The 19,392-nt window shown below is 35.8% G+C and overlaps 1 protein-coding gene across 1 annotated transcript in view; it reads right to left on the minus strand.

Annotated features, from left to right (window-relative positions):
• Positions 1–17,038, minus strand: part of LOC149163871 (uncharacterized) — a 55,168-nt gene extending 38,130 nt beyond the window's left edge. The window contains exon 1 of the mRNA XM_089429285.1: positions 15,860–17,038. Within this exon, the coding sequence (XP_089285411.1) occupies positions 15,860–17,038 (1,179 nt within the window). The remainder of the gene's footprint in view (positions 1–15,859) is intronic.
• Positions 17,039–19,392: the final 2,354 nt, after the last annotated feature.

Genomic DNA, 19,392 nt, shown 5'->3' on the forward strand with positions numbered 1-19,392 from the left:
GTAAATATTCATTCATAATTTTGCAGCTATTCCAGACTTCAGCTATAACCAAATCATAATATTTACAGATCAACACATGCATTAGTATACAGATATAGAATAAACATGACCAAACCATATAAACATTATTCATTCCAAGCCTTAAGATCCCGATCCATCATCCATCATCTTCCACATAGGTGCATCCTTAGTTCAGATCAAGAAAAGCATCATAAACCTATAACCTGCATACTTGATCTCAAACTTCATCAAATATTCAATACTTGCTTAACTTGGCCTAATGATCTTCTCCTCCTTATATAGTTTTGGATCTTTCTCAATACCATGGACCAAAACCATTTAGGACCAATACCTTGGACCAATACCACGGACCAAATACCATGGACCAAATACCTTGGGTCAGATACCTTGGACCAAAGAAATACTGTGGACCCAAAAACTTGTTTTCCCAAGATATACGCGCTTTTCCTTTTGTGAAAGTGTGTGTGTACGTATATGCTCCTTTTGTTCAATGAACCTGTGTGTATATGCGGGTTGGTCAAGGTGAACTTGCGTATACCTTTCTTTCTTCATTCTATGTGGCCTGAACTGTAATTCTTTGTTGTTAGTACATAGATCTTTCATTTGAGTGAGTTGCCATCAAGGACAACACCTGTATCATAATGCCAACAATCTCCCCCTTTGGACTTGATGGCAATGTTTACTTGCTATACTTTGAACTGTCATCTTAGTGAGTTGCCATTGTACATTACTTCTGAACTGATTCCTTTGAACTGCCCTGCATCACATCTGATATCTGTAGATTCATCTAGTTACCATATACAAGAGATTTGTTCTGCTACATGTGGGTTGCCATCAAGTACAACACATGCATCGTAATGCCAACAAATGGCACAATATACTTTGCAAGCAAGTTAAAACTCAAGCTATCTGTAATTGGCACCATTAGGCTCAAACTGCCTGAACTCCCTGACTTTATTCTACATGATGTTCTCTACCTCCCAAAGCTGCAAAGGAACTTGTTGTCTTTGGTTCACATCTGCCAACAAGGACACTCCATTCACATGTTTGATGGCAAATTTGAAGTGATAAAAGCATTAGACAACTCACTTGTCATGACGGGAATAGAATAAGAAAGACTCTTGAAGCTGCAAGGAACATCTACTCATGCACAGAACTATGCATATAGTTCTCAATATAATGAAGGTACATTTCCATCTAGTATTTTATGGCATGCAATATTTGGACATTTGAACTATGACAACCTTCATTTATTAAAGAGAAATGGTGTTACTAGTTTGCCAACCATTCCTAGGAAACTAAAGCAATGTGATACTTGTATCTTAGGAAAACATAGCAAACAACCATTCCATGATTCTATTTCTAGAGCACATAGAAAGATTGAACTAATTCATTCTGACTTGTGTGGCCCTATGCTTGTTCCTTCTGCAAATGGAAATAAATAAATGATGAATTTTATTGATGACTATACAAAATGTGTTGGGTATATATGTTGAAGAATAAACCTGAAGCTTTTGAAACTTTAAAAAACGTTCATGTATGGATTAAAAATGATACACAATATCATATTGGCTCTATTTGCACTGGTAATGGAAAAGAATATACTTCAAATGAATTTGAAAATTATCTTTGTCAGTATGGGATTCAACATCAAACAATAGCACCTTATAATCCACAACATAATGGTGTAGCTGAAAGAATTAACAAGACAATCTTAAATATGGTTTGTTCAATGATGTTTTTCAAAAATGTTAATTTGATGTTCTAGGATGATGTAGTTCTATGTGGTGTGTATATTAAAAACATATGTCCATCTCATGCTCTCAAAAATAATACTCCTTATTGAATGTGGTATGGACACATTCCTTCGGTAAGGCATCTTAGGGTTTTTGGTTCCACTTGCTCTGCCTTTATTCCTAAGGAACAAAGACACAAACTTGGTGCAAGGAGTTGAAAGTGTATCTTCTTGGGGTGCTTAGATACCTCCAAAGCATATTTTCTCTACAATGAAGTAAATAAGAAGTTTATGTTTTCTAGATATGTGAGTTTTCTTGAATCTTCCAAGACTATCAACGTTGTTGAGCTGTAGCTTAATCACTTGGACAAATTCACACATGCAAAAAAATTTCAAGAATTTGATAATGAGATTCCACATCTTGACGGGTGGGTCCCTATCCTGGATCAATCTGTGGAATCTCCTTCTAAAGCTCTCTCTCCCCCTAATGAAGTTATAACCACTTTTTAGATCAATAAGAGAATTTGATTGGTGTTATTGAGAGGATTGGAGGGCTAAATATTGATTCAACCCCATATTAGTCGATAGAACAACCCGAGCATATCAATACAAAGTATTATTTGATTCAATGTCATGTTGAGGCCAAGGCTATTCACCTATGCCATTGTTCCACAAATGACCAAATTGCAGACATCTTCACCAAAGCGCTTGGAAGATAAAAGTTTCAAAGATTTAGAATGATACTTTGACATACAAATACCCCTTCAGATTAAGGGTGGGAATGTTGACACCTAATCCTCTGGAATTGGGAAAATATGGTGTAAATATGTAAATAAAAAATAAGAAAATCAAGAGACCTTGGAAGGTGAATCCCAATGGTCTCTGTTTGGTCAATTTAGTGTCCTAAATTGCTCTATAGAAATTATCAATCCGGGTATCGTAAATTGATGAAGTGTAGTGCACTATATGTGCTAGATGACCCTTCTTACCTCACTGTTTTTGAGTTTTCTGTTGTTTTGGGGGTTTGATCTTTTAATTCCTAGTGTTCTACAATGTATTTAACAAAATCTTAAATCTATTTTTGCTAAGAATCTAAAGAAATGAAATGAGAGCTTATATTAAAACTGAAATGAGATTGCAGCTATCTATGATGAACCAAAAATGAAATACTGAAAATAAGATTACAACTATTGTCTAATTTATTTGCAGAATCAAAACTTAATGAACAACTGAAAAATGGAATTGCAACTAAATGAAAAACTATGATTGAAAATGAAATTGCAACTAATCTGTCATAAAAACTAAATGAAGTGTCTTGTCACTCTGCTACACAATTTTGGGAGAACTACCTCCTTGTTATAGCATTTTGAGGGATTCAATACTTCATTGTTCTAAAACTGAGAATGAAATTACAATAAAATTAAATGAAAGACTAAGACTGAAAGTGAAATTGCAATTAATCTACTATAACAGCTAAATGAAGTGCTTTATCACTCTACTATACAATTTTGGGAGAACTACCTCCTTGTGATAGCATTTTGAGGGACTCCATACTTCATTGTTCTAAGAAAAAGTAAACATAAAAATGCAAAGAAAGACTCATTCATAAATGAAATACTTCACCACTTAGTTTTAAGATGAACCATCAACTGAAAGGGCTTTCTAAATATTCACTTACAACATGAGTTATTAAACTAACATCAAAATGGCATTCAAAAATCTAAAGACTAATGAACAGCAGATGAAAGAAACTAGACTAATGATCAGCAAATCTAAATTACTCTATGCTACTGACATCAACTTCAAGCTACTGATAAGAAACTAGAAAGTAATGAAACAAAAGAGCTATTCTGTGAACACAAGCTGCATTATGAACAGAGTTAGAAAATGGTTATAAACATCATGGAAAAACACAATGAATTTACAATTAACTATGAAAAACAAAACAGAAATAAAATGTAACCTTGACCAACACAGGGGCCCTCTACAAAGGTCTCGGATTATAAGCACTTAATCAACACTCCAACAACGCTTCAGGTATCCATGAAATAGAGTCTTTGTATTAAAACAAAGAATGAGTTCTTCAAACTACAAAGTGGAAATATGAACTTAATACATAAGCAAAAACTTAACTTGTTAGATATGTTCTTCACACAGGTATATATAAGGAAATTATACAACTGTTTTAAAGAGATAATTAAGCTACAGCAAAACACGTAGATAGGCAAATATGCAAAATTCTTGTTCTTGGTTGCTTGGAAACATAAATCTTATGGTAATGGTTGTTGGATTCTATTTGTGCAGGTGGCAAATGAAGTCTGTGGCCTCAGGAAACTGCTTCGGATCCCATTGCTAAGAAACGTGTGCAAAATAGAGTTCTATTTGCCATAGGTTTCTATGTTTGACTTCCCTTTGACCGGAGTCTTCCTCGTCGATCTAGGCCAAATGAATAGGATACAATCCATGCCCTGATGTTTTCCAAGCTACCCATGTAGTCCTTTTCCCCTCTTGACACCTGGAACCTGCAAAAGCGTGAAAGTAGCTGCGGAACAGCTGATTAGCTGCAGAATGTGGCTGCATTCCGTAGCTAAAAGTCAAAAACTTATTCAAATAGCAAACATAAAAGTATAACCTGTAAATCACTGAAATATACTCCTTGAGGCAATGTATAATGGTTTTTGATGATAAGGATGCATTTTTCATGGAAAAACAGAGAAGGAAGGATGAGAAAAGTAGCTAAGGGAAAGGCAGTTTTGGAACTCAACAGTCTCTCTCCTATGTGTATATATTAATGTTCCTCTTACTAGAAAAATAAATTCGTGGAGTTACCATATACCCAGCCTGACAAAAATATTTTATAAAAAAGGCCTGGGAGTGAAGCATTCCTAGGGACATTCTATACACAGCTATTTATATATTATAATGCATATATTTTCAAATAAAAATGGCTTGTACAACATGAACTAGCTCATTGGTAAAGCAAGGGTGGTGATATTCCCCCCACCCCACATGCCCTAATTACCAAAAAAATAAAGATAAAAAGAACATGTTAGCCCCTTGTAAGCCACCATGGATGTGCAAATGGAACGAGTATTATGATGGATAGATTTCCTAGCCTTAGTGCTAACACCTTCCAAAAAAATGGATAGAATGCCAAATTAGTTGTGGAGAATGTAGAATTTAATGTTATTAATAGGCAATATGATATTATTAAGAGCTTATAAATGTGATTCATAGTAGATTAGAACATCAACAATTTGGTACAAGTCTCAAGACTTTGTAACCAATGGTAAACTATTTAGAAGTTACAAAGTCAAAAGAAATAGCATGAAGTAGAATAGGAAATGAAGTTGAACCAAATAACATCAACCATCTAGCAATTATAAATTTATGAACCATATTTGAGGGAGTAGAATATGAAATTTAATAGGCACCATCCCTAAAGAGTTATAGCATGTATAGAATAATCTTTACAAGATAGGCCATGTGCCTAATTTATAAAAGAGATACTAGAAACTAGAAAACTAAATAGAGTTGAAGTCTATGGCAAGTAAAGAAATGAAAAAAACATAAACAATTCTATTATCTATTGTTGTTTTTTCTTGTCGTGAGCAATTCTCAAAATCCTAATCTACGATGAATGAAATGAGTTGATGATAATTAGAGTAAGCAAATAAGATGGATTGGAATTTTTATAGCCTCTAAACCCTCCTCTGTAATGTATGGGACCTACTAAGGCCTTCACATAGTTTGCAATATTTAAAAAAAAAAGGAAATAATTACTCATGTTTCAACCATATGAGGAGTGTTCCCATGAGTGCTAGGAACATTCTTGGGAACACTTGGAAGTGTAGTTGCCCAAGTAAAGCACACACTCTTCAACCCTATATCTAACACAAGAGCGAGAGGGGCAAGTGAACCCCCATGCAATATGGGTTTCTTTTAGGCCCTTCACATTTCGCCCCTGACAAATTGTTCTTAGAGGCTCCAATGAAATTGAACCTCAAAGCCCACTTTCGGTCTTTATCTAAAGAGATTAAAAAACAACATATAATAAATAGCCAATAATGCTCCTATGAATAGATTATTGTATTACATCTGAATTGTTAGGGTTGGAATCTAGAAAGATGTCATAGAGGTTTTAAATATGGATGAAAATGATAGATTTTATGATTTAGATATCTAAGTGGACAAAAAAATCCAAATCACCGTAAGTAGAAAAAGTTTACCCAAGTATTTTGGACGGGGAAAATATTGAACAAATTGATTTGACAAAAAGAAAGCATTCTGAGCTTTATATGTTCAAAATTCAAAACCATGTTCTTATTGCTTACTTCCTTGATTATTATTGCCATGACACAAATTCCATTAAACAAGAAGTTTCCGTGGTGATTTATCATTTTTTTGTTGCAAATCCACTTGCTGAAATTGCTTTTGTATTGATGCATGTTCTAGTCGCTAGGACATCTGAATAGGAAGAACCAAATCTACTTGTTTTTTTTTTTTTTGCAATGTATCCTTTTGGAAAGTGGATACTAACATGGATTCCACAAAATTTATGGTAATGTGAATGCCACTTTTGGATCCAATGTGATATGTTGGTTAAAGATGGTATATCTTTACCCCTGAAACAAAGTCACTCATTTGGGAAATTCTAAAGAATATCAATACTTTACAAGAAATAATTTTTTTCTGAAATAACTGGCCTATGAACGTTGTCATGATGCCATGCCAAAGAATCAAGAGTGCCTATATGATGGAAGGCCAGCAAGTTCAAACTCATATCAGTTATGTTTCAAGTTTCTTTGTAGTAGATGTGTGTAGAAGTGTGACCCCACGAGTTAGTAGATGCACATGCCATGTCAGTCAATCCATGTCATCATCATTGACTGGCATGATAACAGACAAGGATTCCTTAAAAAGGTTTGGTATGTTAACAATAAATTTTTAACAAATTGACTTTAGTTGAAACTTCAGCGTTCTAACGTATTTTTATTTAAATTCAAATAGAGATCATGTAATTTTCATATTTCTATATTAATGTCATTATTGTTATAGATATATTTTGGTCATCCTAGTAATATTCAAATGCATTTGGTTTTATAATTCATTATAAAACAGCTAGTACTATATACAAAATCTTGAACAAACAAGTATCTCAAAAAATGAGTACATAAAATAAAGAAGGAAAAAACTCCAAACAATGTTAGATGTGAGAAACAAACCTCTGCTACATCTAACAAGTGCCCTTCATCATTGTACAAAACTCCACAGTGTGTGAGAGCACAAGCATTTTGAGGATCGGGCACAATAGCTTCTGCAAAGCATTCAAATGTCTTTGAAACGAAACCTTGCATTCGGAGACAAATTTCATTTTCCAATGTGAGCCTCAACATTGATTAAACCATCATCAAACATGTTGAATTATAGTTTAACATGTGATGCAATGCATAGCTACAAAGTTTGCATCTATGCAATACATCACATTACAACAAAATTTCCATCTATGAGATACAACACATAACACAGTTTACATTCCTGTGATACAACATATAGTTACAAAGTTAAATTTCCATCCATACACTACATCTCATTTCAACAAAGTCTGCATCCATGCAAATCATTTACATGAACCTAGATTTTGTTAATACACAATCCACATTAAATTGAATTGAGACAAAAAAAGTTTATGAACTTTCAATAGTGTACTCTTTACTCCAAAAATACTTGATAGTAAGATAGGAATTTCAAATTTAAATCACATCCAATTTGATGGTTTCTGCAACTCTAATACCCATTTTACTCATTCAAAATGCAACTCTAATACCCATTTTACTCATTCAAAATGTTGATAAGCAAATCACTTTTTGAGGAGCATTTTGACCATCAAATTCCATCTTATTTATAAATTAAAAAATACATGAAAAAAAAAAGTTTGATAGCAAACACTGTCATGCCAAAGTTATCATATCCTGCGCCATTAAAATGTGCAACAGAATATTGATGACAGACCTTCTTTGTCCTTTGCCTCCATCTACCAATTTAAAGAGTGGCCACACCTCAAACTTTTACGTCTGTTTACGCCATGTACCACCTTTAAATAGTGCCCGTACTCATCCAAGGAGAGGCCACAGGCTTAACTAATATCTGCACAATTCTTTCAATGCACTCCGGAAAAATCATGTTATGTAATTATGACCCTTCTTAAAAATAACTATTTTGTCCATTGTATTATCTTCAGAACAATAAAGGGTGCAACAAAAATATTGGTGACGGATCTTAAAGTTGTGCACTATCACGTTATCGTAATGGGTGAGAAGAAGGAATTTAGGAATTTCAAATTTATCTGGTTAGTCAAGTGAAAATTTGATTTCTATCAGAGGTTTATTAATTTATTCTACATTTGGGTATGATGTGCAAAACTCATGTTTATGAAAATAATTTAAAAACAATAAAAGAAATTATACAAAACATATAAATTATGTCTCAAAAACAAAAAAACAAAAATAACTATATAAAACATTTAAATAATGTTTGTTCACAAAAAAAATTGTCTATGAAGAATTTGGATATTCTCGGTTCATGGTAGATTCATATTTAAGATGGATCTATACCGGTTCTACAACACAGTATGAGGGGATGTATCCCTTCCCTTTTAAAATAAAAATAAAAGTTAAAAATTATGTTCTAAATAGAAAAATAATGTTCCATTATTATAGAAAAAATGATCCCTTTTAAAATAAAAATAAAAGTTAAAAATTATGTTCTAAAAAGAAATATCACGTTCCTGTTATAATAGCTAGTATAGCGTAACTTAAATATAGCTAATTAAACTACAAAATAATAAAGACAATAAAATTATCACAAAAATAAAACAACTAATAATATTTTAGATATAAGTCTTTCGGATTAATCACATCGTTAGGATTTGGCCGAAGTTTGGAACCAACTAATGTGGTTCATCCTCAGGACAAGGTGAGAAATCAATAGATCTCAGGGAATATATAGCAAGGATGCATCTGGGCAGTGATGCATCCTTGCTATATATTCACTCATATCTATTGATTTCTCACCTTGCCCTGAGGATGAACCACATTAGTTGGTTCGAAACTTGGACCAAATCCTAACTTCTCGCTTTTTCCTTAGGATCAACCACATTAGTTGTTTCGAAACTTCGACCAAATCCTAATGATGTGATTAATCTGAAACACTTATATCTATATTATGGATCACAAAAGTCTTAGATTTAAAACTAATAATATTGTATATATTAACATATATAAACTTTAATATATGTTTATTTTTTTATATATATTTATGTGTTTTATTATTATTATTATATTAAATTGAAAATATGGAGAAAAAACTAGAATTCATGAAAAAATAAATAAATAAATTAGTAATTAACAGAAATGGAAGTTACTAAATAGCCCATAATAAGACCTCAACCAATCACTTTACAAATAAATAAATTTAAATAGTAATAAAAAAATAACAAAAATTGAATTCTTAATGTTAAACTATGGATAAACAACAAATTGTTTTGGTCAAAGCAAACTTAAATGCGTAATACCAACCTACGGCAGAATAATAAAAAATCATTTTAATTTACCTCATAAAATGTCTAGATGTATATGTTATGTAAAATATTTTATTTTCAATTACATATATATTATATATCATTGAGCCAAAAAGCTCATTAGATTGCCAAATATAAGGAGGAAGTGTGTAAGTATGTTACTCTGTCTTGTTTAAAATAAAATTAAAATTAAAAATTATATTCTAAATAGAAAAATAATGTCTACTATAATAATAATAGAAAATGAATAGAAGAGAGATTTAAATACACTGTTTGAAAATCTATATTAACTAGTTTATGTTGATATCAACTTCGTATATATCTATATATAGAAAAAATTGTCAAAATAAAACATCTTAATGTTGTATATAAAAAAATATTTAATATGGGTTATCAATAAAATATTTTAATGTATATATCATTTAAAAAAAATAAGTTTTAATGGTTAAAATGTTTATTTGATCCTATATATATTCTATTTAGCATTCAAAAATATAATTTAGCGATAAAAAATAACACATTGTATTTTGCACTCTAAAGAAGTTTGTATCGAAGAAATTTGATCCCTCTAGACTCATGTTACATCCGTTCTTGGTTATTTTATATTTTATGAATAGATGAATATCAATTTGTTTTTGTCTTAAACAAAGTCTTTCGGTAGAAATCACATGAGAGAATTTTTTGGTCAATGACTTCTGAACCAACAAGTGTGGTTCATGATCAGGACCAGATGAAGAGGCAGATCATGGCAAAGGCTTAAATAGAGAGCAATGTAGAAACATAATTTCAAGTAACAGCGATATTTGAACAATAATATTTAAATTATAATATTAATTTATTAACTAAAAACAAATATTATTAACAGTTATATTAAATGGCTAGTTTTTGAAAAAATATTTAAATAATGATATTATTTCATTAATTTATTAAAAATATTAATAGGTAAGTGCTATATTAAACGGCTAGTTTTTGAAAAATAATATTTAAATTAATTTATTAAAACCAAATATTACTAGTTCTTGAGAAATAATATTTAAATAATGATATTAGTTTATTCATTTTTTTTATTTTTATTTTTAAATATTAATATGTAGCCGAATATTTAAATAATGATATTATTTCATTATTTAGATAATCTTCGGCAAAATCACATAACCAATCTTTTGTCGACGCGTTTCGAACCAACCAGTGTTAACGTTAACGTTGGAGTCTCTGCACCTCTATTTAATCAAGCTAAGCCAGATTGGTTCTTCAACTTGTCCTGACGATGAACCACACTGGTTGGTTCGAAACGCGTCGACAAAAGATTGGTTACCAATCTTCAACTTGTCCTGACGATGAACCACACTGGTTGGTTCGAAACGCGTCGACAAAAGATTGGTTATGTGATTTTGCCGAAGATTATCTAAACAATGCTATGGATCACAGAAGTCTAAATTCCTTAATTATTTCATTAATTTATTAAAAATATTAATAGGTAACGGCTATATTAAACGACTAGTTTCTGAAAAATAATAAATAATATTTAAATAATGATATTAGTTTATTAATTTATTAAAATATTAATATGTAACAGCTATATTAAATGGCTAGTTTTTGAAAAATAATATTTAAATTAATTTATTAAAACCAAATACTACTAGTTTTTTAAAAAAATATTTAAACTGTGATATTAGTTTATTAATTTATTAAAAACAAATATTAATAAGTAACCACTATATTAAACAGCTAGTTTTTAAAATAAATAAGCAGAGTCAAACTTTAAAGGAGGGGAGTCAAAAATTATAAAAACTAGTGAAGAACTTAATTGAGACAACATCATTTGATAAATAAAATAACTAATGGAAATAAAATAAAATAAAATAAATTAAAAATAATTAATGAAAAAATAAATAAAATAAAACAAAAATATACACAAGTCAAAATAAATATATACAAGCATAGATATATATATATATATATATATATCCAAAGAAAAATAATCAACAAATAAAACAAGGTCAACAATAAAATATGGGGCTCGGGGCCATTAAACAAATAACAAAAGTATTAAAGGGAGTTCAGAACGAATAAGATGATAAATACATAAAAAATACGAAAGATCAAAAAAATAAACTCTAATGAAGAATAAATCAACAACAAATACTATAAAAATGATGCCAATACCTGCCTAATAAAAAATAAATAAATAAAAACCCACCTTCTATTAATATTATCTTTAAAAAAAACATAATCCTTTATAATGTAATCCTATAATACCAAAACAAATATTTATAAAATATATACCAACAATAACCAACAAAAATATGTCACTACAATCTCTCTATATTCCTGTGCGTGTCCATAAGAAGCTTATTTTTATCCAATCGACCAAGAACCAAGGACTGGTGACCAGAAATCGGAGCTTCTATGTAAACTAATCAATAAAATTTGTGATAAACCATTTAAATATTAAAAAGTCAAATTTACAGGTAAAAAAAAAATTCACGTGTCATTCATCACTTTTTACCCATATTATCCATAGCTATTCACTTTTTACCCATAGCTATCCAGGAATGGTGACAAGAATTCGGTGTTGCAATTAGTTGATTGTCTCATTTGACCTCTATTAATCATGGCGACAAGAAATCGGAGTTGCAATTAAGTAGATTGTCTCATTTGATCCCATATGTAAACTAATCAATAAAATTTGTGATAGGCAACTTAAATATTAAATGTCAAGTTTAAATTCTTTTTCGCCGGTCATTTGTCGCTTTTTACCATAGCTATCAAATACGTTTAAGTTTAAATTTACAGTTAAAATCATTTTTTTTCACCTGTCACATTTTATGTTTTCAAATTTCCCATAACTACGTTTAAAAAGATAAAAACATTCCGTAGAATGTCAAATTCCAGACATGGTGAACAGTAAGAATTCATCGACTTAAATATTGTGTCAAATATTAAGTTTAAAAGCTTTTTCACCTATCGCTTGTCACTTTTTATCCATAACTATCAAATACTTTGTCTAAATTTACAGTTTAAAATTTTTTTCACCTATCACCTTTTATGTTTCGAAATTTCCAATAACTACGTTTAAAAGGATAAAGTATTCCAGACACAATGAACAGTAAGAATTGAGTGACAAGGAATTTTAATGTCCTGTAAGCGTTGTACACGGTCACATCTAAATTAAGTTATAATAGTTCGTTAACTTCACGTACAGATTTAATAAAAATGGTGCATCTAAAAGTAAGTAAACTTCATTTACAGATTAAATAAACGACTTGTTTCCATATGCATCTTTTTTCTTTTTTCTTTTCTTTTCTTCTTCTTTTTTTTTTTTTTTGTAAAGTTAAGCAGATCATATTAATTTTGTTGGATAAAATTACATAGATTCCTGGGAGTCAATGTGACCTCCCGGTGATATTGCTTCCAATGGATATATTCGCTGAAGATTGAGGTCGCTTGGCCAGTAGAACACGCTCTTGCGCTTCCAGAAAGTCCGGTCATCACAGAGCTGCGTTGTCTGAAGATTGTGCTCGAGCATTCTACACAGCGGATTTTGTTTCCAGAGACCGGTGTGACGGGATGTTGCTTGATTTTGCCCGGTCCTATTGGCTTTGATCTTCGTTGGGCGTGACTTGCTCATAATCGATCGGGCCTTGTTTGAGTTTGCCATGATTTCCTGTAACGAGGACCCCTAGTGACCTAGGCTTGTGCTTGCAGATCCGATTGATGGATATTGTGGCAGTTGGCTCTGAGTTCTCCCGCCTCCTGATTCTGCCAAAGGCTGTGGTACTCTGCCAAATTGGAGTCGATCCCTTCATTTGCCAATGCATCAGCTAGCTTGTTTGCTTTCCTTCGAACGGCTTGGAAGGTGATCCCTTTCATGTTGTAGAGTTGGCCTTGGAGATCTTTTAGTATCGCTGACAGCCTCAGCTTGGGGTTACTTTGTGCACCTGTGCGCCCATCTGGAGTTTCCTGATCAACCTTATTATTATCTCTGAATCGCCCTCCACTATCAGAGGTAGGAGTTTGTATCGACCAACTAGAGTGAGGCCTTGGAGGAGAGCGATTAGTTCTGCTGCATTATTGGTGTTCACTCTGAGATTGTCGTGATAGATGAGGTGAATTGCTCCTGTGTGATCCCGTACTGCTCCCCCATAGCCTGCCATGCCCGGGTTTTGTCTTGAAGCCCCGTCGAAGTTGAGTTTGAATGTGTTAAAGGGGGGCAGGGTCCATTTTTCCTGTGTCGTGCCTGTTGAGGTCTGGTTCCTTCCAGCAGAGTTGGTCCTTGTTTGAAGATGCAGTATCTGTATTATTCTTGCCTCGTTTGGAGATGCGTTGCCCTCTATCTTCTGTATGCCCATGGCGTTGACTGTTTCTGTGATTAGCAGTCGAACTTTCCTTATCAGCATATGAACTCCTGTGGCTATGTTTTTGAATATTCTTGTGTTTCGCTCTTTCCATAGGATCCAAACTAATGCGCCCGGAACTAAATTCCAGGCACTGTTGACCAGGGGATTGGAGGATATGGAAGATCTCCACTGGCTTAGTGAAATTTGGATGGAATTTCTGTCTCTATCTGATTGTCTGAAGACCATGGCCATGTCATCCCACAGAGAGCAAGCCGTGGGACAGGTGTTGAGCAGGTGATTGAGCGTTTCCGAACCATTCTCGCAGAGCATACATCGAGAAGGGCCTACAAAACCTCGTTTCTGAAGGTTGTCCCATGTGAGAGCCCTGTTATGCAGGACTAGCCAAGAGAAAAGTGTAATTTTTGGCCAAGTTCCTCTGCTCCACAGGGTTTGCCATTTGTGGTCTGATTGCTGATCCGGGGAGGCTGCCAAGAGCTTATAAGCTTCTTTGAGATTGAATGTGCCTTTGGGGTTACTTCCCCATCTTAGGATGTCCTCTTTGTTGGATCTGAGGATTCTTCTTTTGTCCAAGTCTTGTAGAAAAAGGTCTACATTCCTTGGTCCTGCTAGGGTATGCCATTGTTCTCTGGAAATCCAGTTCTGCCATATGGTTGCTTCGCTTGCCGGTTGCCAGTAGTCTGCTACCGTAATCTTGCCTTCCTCCTGCATGGCTCTTTTAAGAGTGTTCCAATCTGGGTGTTCCAAGGTTGGAAGCTGCTGCCAGGCATCTTCCCAGAATAGGGCTGTGTTGCCTTGGTGTACTTCCCAGAAGCTATGCTGCTGAACAATATGTCTATTTTCCCAGGCTTTGTTCCAGATTGGGGATCCTTGAGTGGTGCCTGTAAGCCGGATGAGGTCTTTGTCCCTGATTTGGGTTGTATACTTCACTTTCCACAGGGCGCCCTAGAGGGAGTCAGGATTTTCAACCCATCTCCACCAGATTTTTGCTGCTACGGCCTTGCTTAATATCTCAGGGTCTCGGAGGCCCAAACCTCCCTCCATTTTTGGTTTGCAGATGTCTGTCCATTTGAGGAGGGCCCATTTGGATTTCTTAGAGGGTCCATTCCAGAGAAAGGAGTGTTGAATGTTTCGAATGGTTTTGTACGCCACCTTGGGGGCTGCAAGTGCTGAGAACATGTAGGCTGGCATGGTTTGAAGGATGGACTTTATCAGTATCAGTCTGTTGGCCATGTTTAGTGCCCGGTGGGTCTAGCTGCTTAGCCTGGATCTCATCTTGTTGAGGAGGGCTTCCCAGTTGCTCGATTTGTAGGCATGTTACGAAAGCGGTATACCAAGGTATTTGGTTGGAAGGGAGTTTTTTTGAATATTCAGAATTCTGCTGAGATTTCTCTGCACAGGAATGGATGTGTTGAAGAAAAAAAGTTTGGATTTGGTTAGGTTGATTTCCATACCTGAGGCTTCCGAGAAGGTTTTTAACACCTTGTTGATGGTGCGAGCTTCCTGTACTGTGGGGGCACCCATGAGCATGGTATCGTCCACGAATTGCTGATGCGTTATAGTGGGTCCTTGGTGTACCGGTTTGATGCCTTTGAGATGGTTCTGCTGCTTTGCCTTGGTTAAGGATCTTCCTAGCCCTTCTGCCATTATGATGAAGAGAAAAAGAGACAGGGGGTCTCCTTGTCTGATACCTCTGGATGGACTGAAGGGTTGTAGGGGTCCTCCATTTAGCAGTATAGAGAAGAAGGCACCTGAAACCAGTTCCATTATCCAGTTTGTCCATAGCTGACTGAATCCAAAAGGTTGGAGGATTTCTTTCATGTATTGCCAGCTGATTATATCAAAAGCTTTGGATAGATCAAGCTAGATTAACATGCCTAAAGATCTGTTTGTTTTGAGAGAGTGCAATACTTCCTGGGTGAGGATTATGCTGTCAGTGATCTGTCTTCCTTCGACGTAGCCAGTTTTCTCTTGAGAAATGATTGAGGGGAGGATGGATTTAAGTCTGTCAGCCATCAATTTGGAAAGGATTTTATAGAGGACATTGCAAAGGGCTATGGGGCGGAACTTATCAAGGGAGTCAGCCTGGTTCGATTTGGGAATTAAGGTAAGGAAAGTGGCATTGATGGCAGGAAGGACTTTCTTGGTTCTGTGAAAGTTTCTTACAAGAATAAGAAGGTCAGCTTTAATGATGGGCCAGCATGCCTTGAAGAATTCAATTGTAAATCCGTCAGGTCTGGGGGCCTTGTTCGTGGCCATGGAGAAGACAGTTTCTTCAATTTCCTGTTCAGTAAACTCTCTTAGAAGCAGGGCGTTTTGATCCTCTGTAACTAAGCTGGGTATGGCCCCCAAAATTTCCTTTATGGCTTGGGATCGATCTTGAAGGGGTTCACTGAGAAGAGAGGTGAAGTAGGAGTTGAGCTCAGATCCGATGTGATCCCTTGAGAAGACTTGATCGCCATCTGCAGTTTTGAGGGATAGGATGCGATTAAACACTCTATTCTGGATGGTAGACTTGTGAAAGAAGTTGGTGTTGCGCTTGCCTTGTTTTAACCATTGCACTCTCGATTTCTGTCTCCACAGTAGCTCTTCCTGTTTTAGTCTTTCTTCCCATTGCCTTTGCAGAATCGATTCTTGAGTGTTCCGCTCCTCATTGGGCCCTTCTGTGATCAAAGTTTGTTGGAGGTTCGCCATTTTTACCTCGAGTTCTTTTTTGGCTTGCATTATGTCGCCAAAGGTATCTTTGTTCCATTTTTTGAGGTTGGTCTTTATGGTTTTGAGCTTCTGCTGGATTATGTACATGATGTTGTCACTCCTTATGGTGGTTTGAGTCCACCAGTTTTGTATATTCTGCATGAATGATGGGTGCTCTGTCCAAAAGGCCTCAAATCTGAAAGGTCTGTTTTGGGGTTTATCCAAATTGGTGAAGTGGATCTGCACTGGCCAGTGATCAGATCCTCCTATGGGCAGAATGCTGGCCTCCATGTCTATGTTTTGCAGCTGAATGGATTCCGACATGAGGAATCTGTCAAGCCTTGAAGCTATCTGTCGGTTTCCTCCTTGCTTATTGTTCCAGGTATGTAGACCATTGACGGTGGGGATGTCAATGAGTTTGGAAGCAGCAATAAAAGTGTTGAATGCTTCCGAGTCCTTATCCAGTCTTCGTAGTCCTCCCTTTTTCTCTGCTAGATTGGTAATCATATTATAGTCTCCTCCTAAAATCCAGTGATCTACCCCATGGTGTTGTCTGACTTCATCCAGGTCTAGCAGCATCTCCAGCTTTTCCTGAAGTCGTTGGGGTCCATATACATTGGTAACGCAGATCAATTGCCCTGAATCTGGCATGTTAAAAATCACCGATAGAGAGTGCTTGGTGGACAGAGAATTTTGTATTATGAATTTGCTTTTGTTCCAGAATGTGATCAACCCTCCTGCTTGCCCGATTGCATCTATGCTGATGCATTGATGACTGTTGGAAACAAGTTTTTTGAGAGTTTCCATGCTCTTGGAAGAGCATTTGGATTCTTGCAGTAGGACAATGTCTGGGTGCTGCGAGAATAGGCGGTTTTTCAGGATCCTTCTTTTGGAGGTACCATTGAGCCCCCTGATGTTCCAGGTTGTGATTTTCATTGAGCAGTCTTTGGAGCAGAAAGGACCAATGCCCTGATTTTCCCCTCATTGATTAGGTGTCTGCCCAGCTCTTGTATCTGTTGTCTTGTGGATTTGCGCCCTCTTTTCCTGCCTGGTCCCTGTGGTTTATATTGATCCAGATCCATGTTGGCTTGTATTCCTGTTTGGCTGCTATTTCCCCATTGCCTTTTGGCTGCATTCTGGTTGATGTATTCCAGCTGCAAGTAGGCCATTTCTATCTTCTCCAAATGGTCTTGAGGAATGGAATCGACTCCCAATTTGGACCATTGCTCGTTGACCTTTTGAAGATCTATATCACCAAGGATCTCCTCCAGAGGATTGCTTGAGGGGGTTGTGGAGGGCTGATCTAAATGCATTTCTATGCGTTGTTGGGTTTGCTTTGAGGTTTGGCTGGTGGTATTCTGGAGGGAAGAGGAGTCCTGATGGTGTTGCGGTGCCTGGGCATGGGTTGGGTCAGAGATTGAGCTTAGGGCTTTGGTGGTAGGCATGGGTTGGCTTGAATCTGTTAGATTATGATCAGTGGGGGCCTGAGGAGCTGTTGGGTGCTCCGATGAGTCAAGATTGCCCAGAATTTCAAAGCTATTTTGCTGGGTGGGGGTCTTATTGGTGGGGGTAGTGTTGGTGGGTTGTTTTGGAGCCTTTTTGCTTCTCTTCCCTTTATTCTTTCTTGAAACGGGGGTGAAGCCAGGAGCTGGAGTTTCCCCTTGTTCCTGTTGTGCTTTGGGCTGTGATTGATTAACAGGGCATCCATGGCTGAGATGTCCATGCTGGCGGCAGGTTCGGCATCTGAATGGGATATTTTCATAATCAATGGTTTGCTTCCAGTGCACTCCTCTCTGGATCAGCTCCATATGGCCTGGGAGGGGTCCTGAAATATCCAAGTAAACACAGATTCTAGCATAAGCCGTGTACTTACCTTGTGATGTTAGATATGAGGCTTTGATGAAGACTCCCAACTTGTTTCCTATGGCCTCCAAGATTCGCTTGTTCCAGTAATCCACAGGCAGTGAGTGAAGTCAAATCCATACTGGAACTTTTTTGAAATCCTCCTGTTCTGGAGCGAAGTTTGGCCTCTAGTACGTGATGTATAGTCCGACAGAGTTGTAGAAATATGGTCCTCCTTCGAAGATACGATCTCGGTCTTCCTTGTGGGCGAAGATGATGGTAAAAAAGCTCCTCGATCCTAGCTGGAGCTCGAAATCCCCTTGGGGTTTCCATTTCTGGTTTATCCACCAGCATAGAGCCTTTTCATTCAGTCGAACCCCCATGAATCTGCAGATCAGGGCGTGTTTGCTCATGTGGTCTCTATATTCGTCTATCCATGGATCTTCAATGATTAGTCTTGGTATTTCCTTTGAGATGGGCTTGCATGGGGACGATTCTTGCTCGCTGTGTCGATTGGGATTGTGCCCCGCTGATTCAGTTCCTTTTGGCTCCGATTCGTGGCTGGTTCCCTCAGATCTGGAGCTGGTAGGGAAGTTGGGGGTTTCCATAGGGATGCTGCCGAAAATGAAAGGCGTAAAAGAAGGGGGGGTCGAACCCCCCCCGGAGTTGTGCATGGAGCGAATCAGGTGAGAGCTCCGTTGCAGATCTGTCTTGTATTGGTCGATTCTGCAGGCTGGCTTGCCGAGCCGAGCTCAGGGTTTTGCAGGGTTTCAATCCTGTCGTCGCTCTTCAGAGGCTCGCGCTCTCCCAGGTATTTCTTTTGTTATCGTTTCCATAGGCATCTTTAAAATCGTGCAAATTTAGTTAAATTTTTTCCAAAAAATCTGATAGTAAGAGTAGTTCAATTCTATTTTTATTGTGAAAATAGATTTAGTACCATCAAAAATTGGAAGTATTCAAAATCTTGAAATTTAATAGCTATAACCTAAATTTCCAAAACTAAATTTCTATTATTTCTATTATTTTCCTAACCAATTGACGCTGAGTAAAAAAATGCAATTTAATGAAATGTATTTTTTTTTAATAAAAAGTTAAATTTAATGAAATGTTTCCCTATTTTTTATTTAATAAAAGAGTGTTATTTAACCTTAATAAAGAGATTG

This window comes from Pinus tabuliformis, chromosome 5_1, assembly GCF_031772625.1.
Source record: "Pinus tabuliformis cultivar Carrire ecotype Pingquan chromosome 5_1, CPIR1, whole genome shotgun sequence".
Taxonomy (NCBI): Eukaryota; Viridiplantae; Streptophyta; class Pinopsida; order Pinales; family Pinaceae; genus Pinus; species Pinus tabuliformis.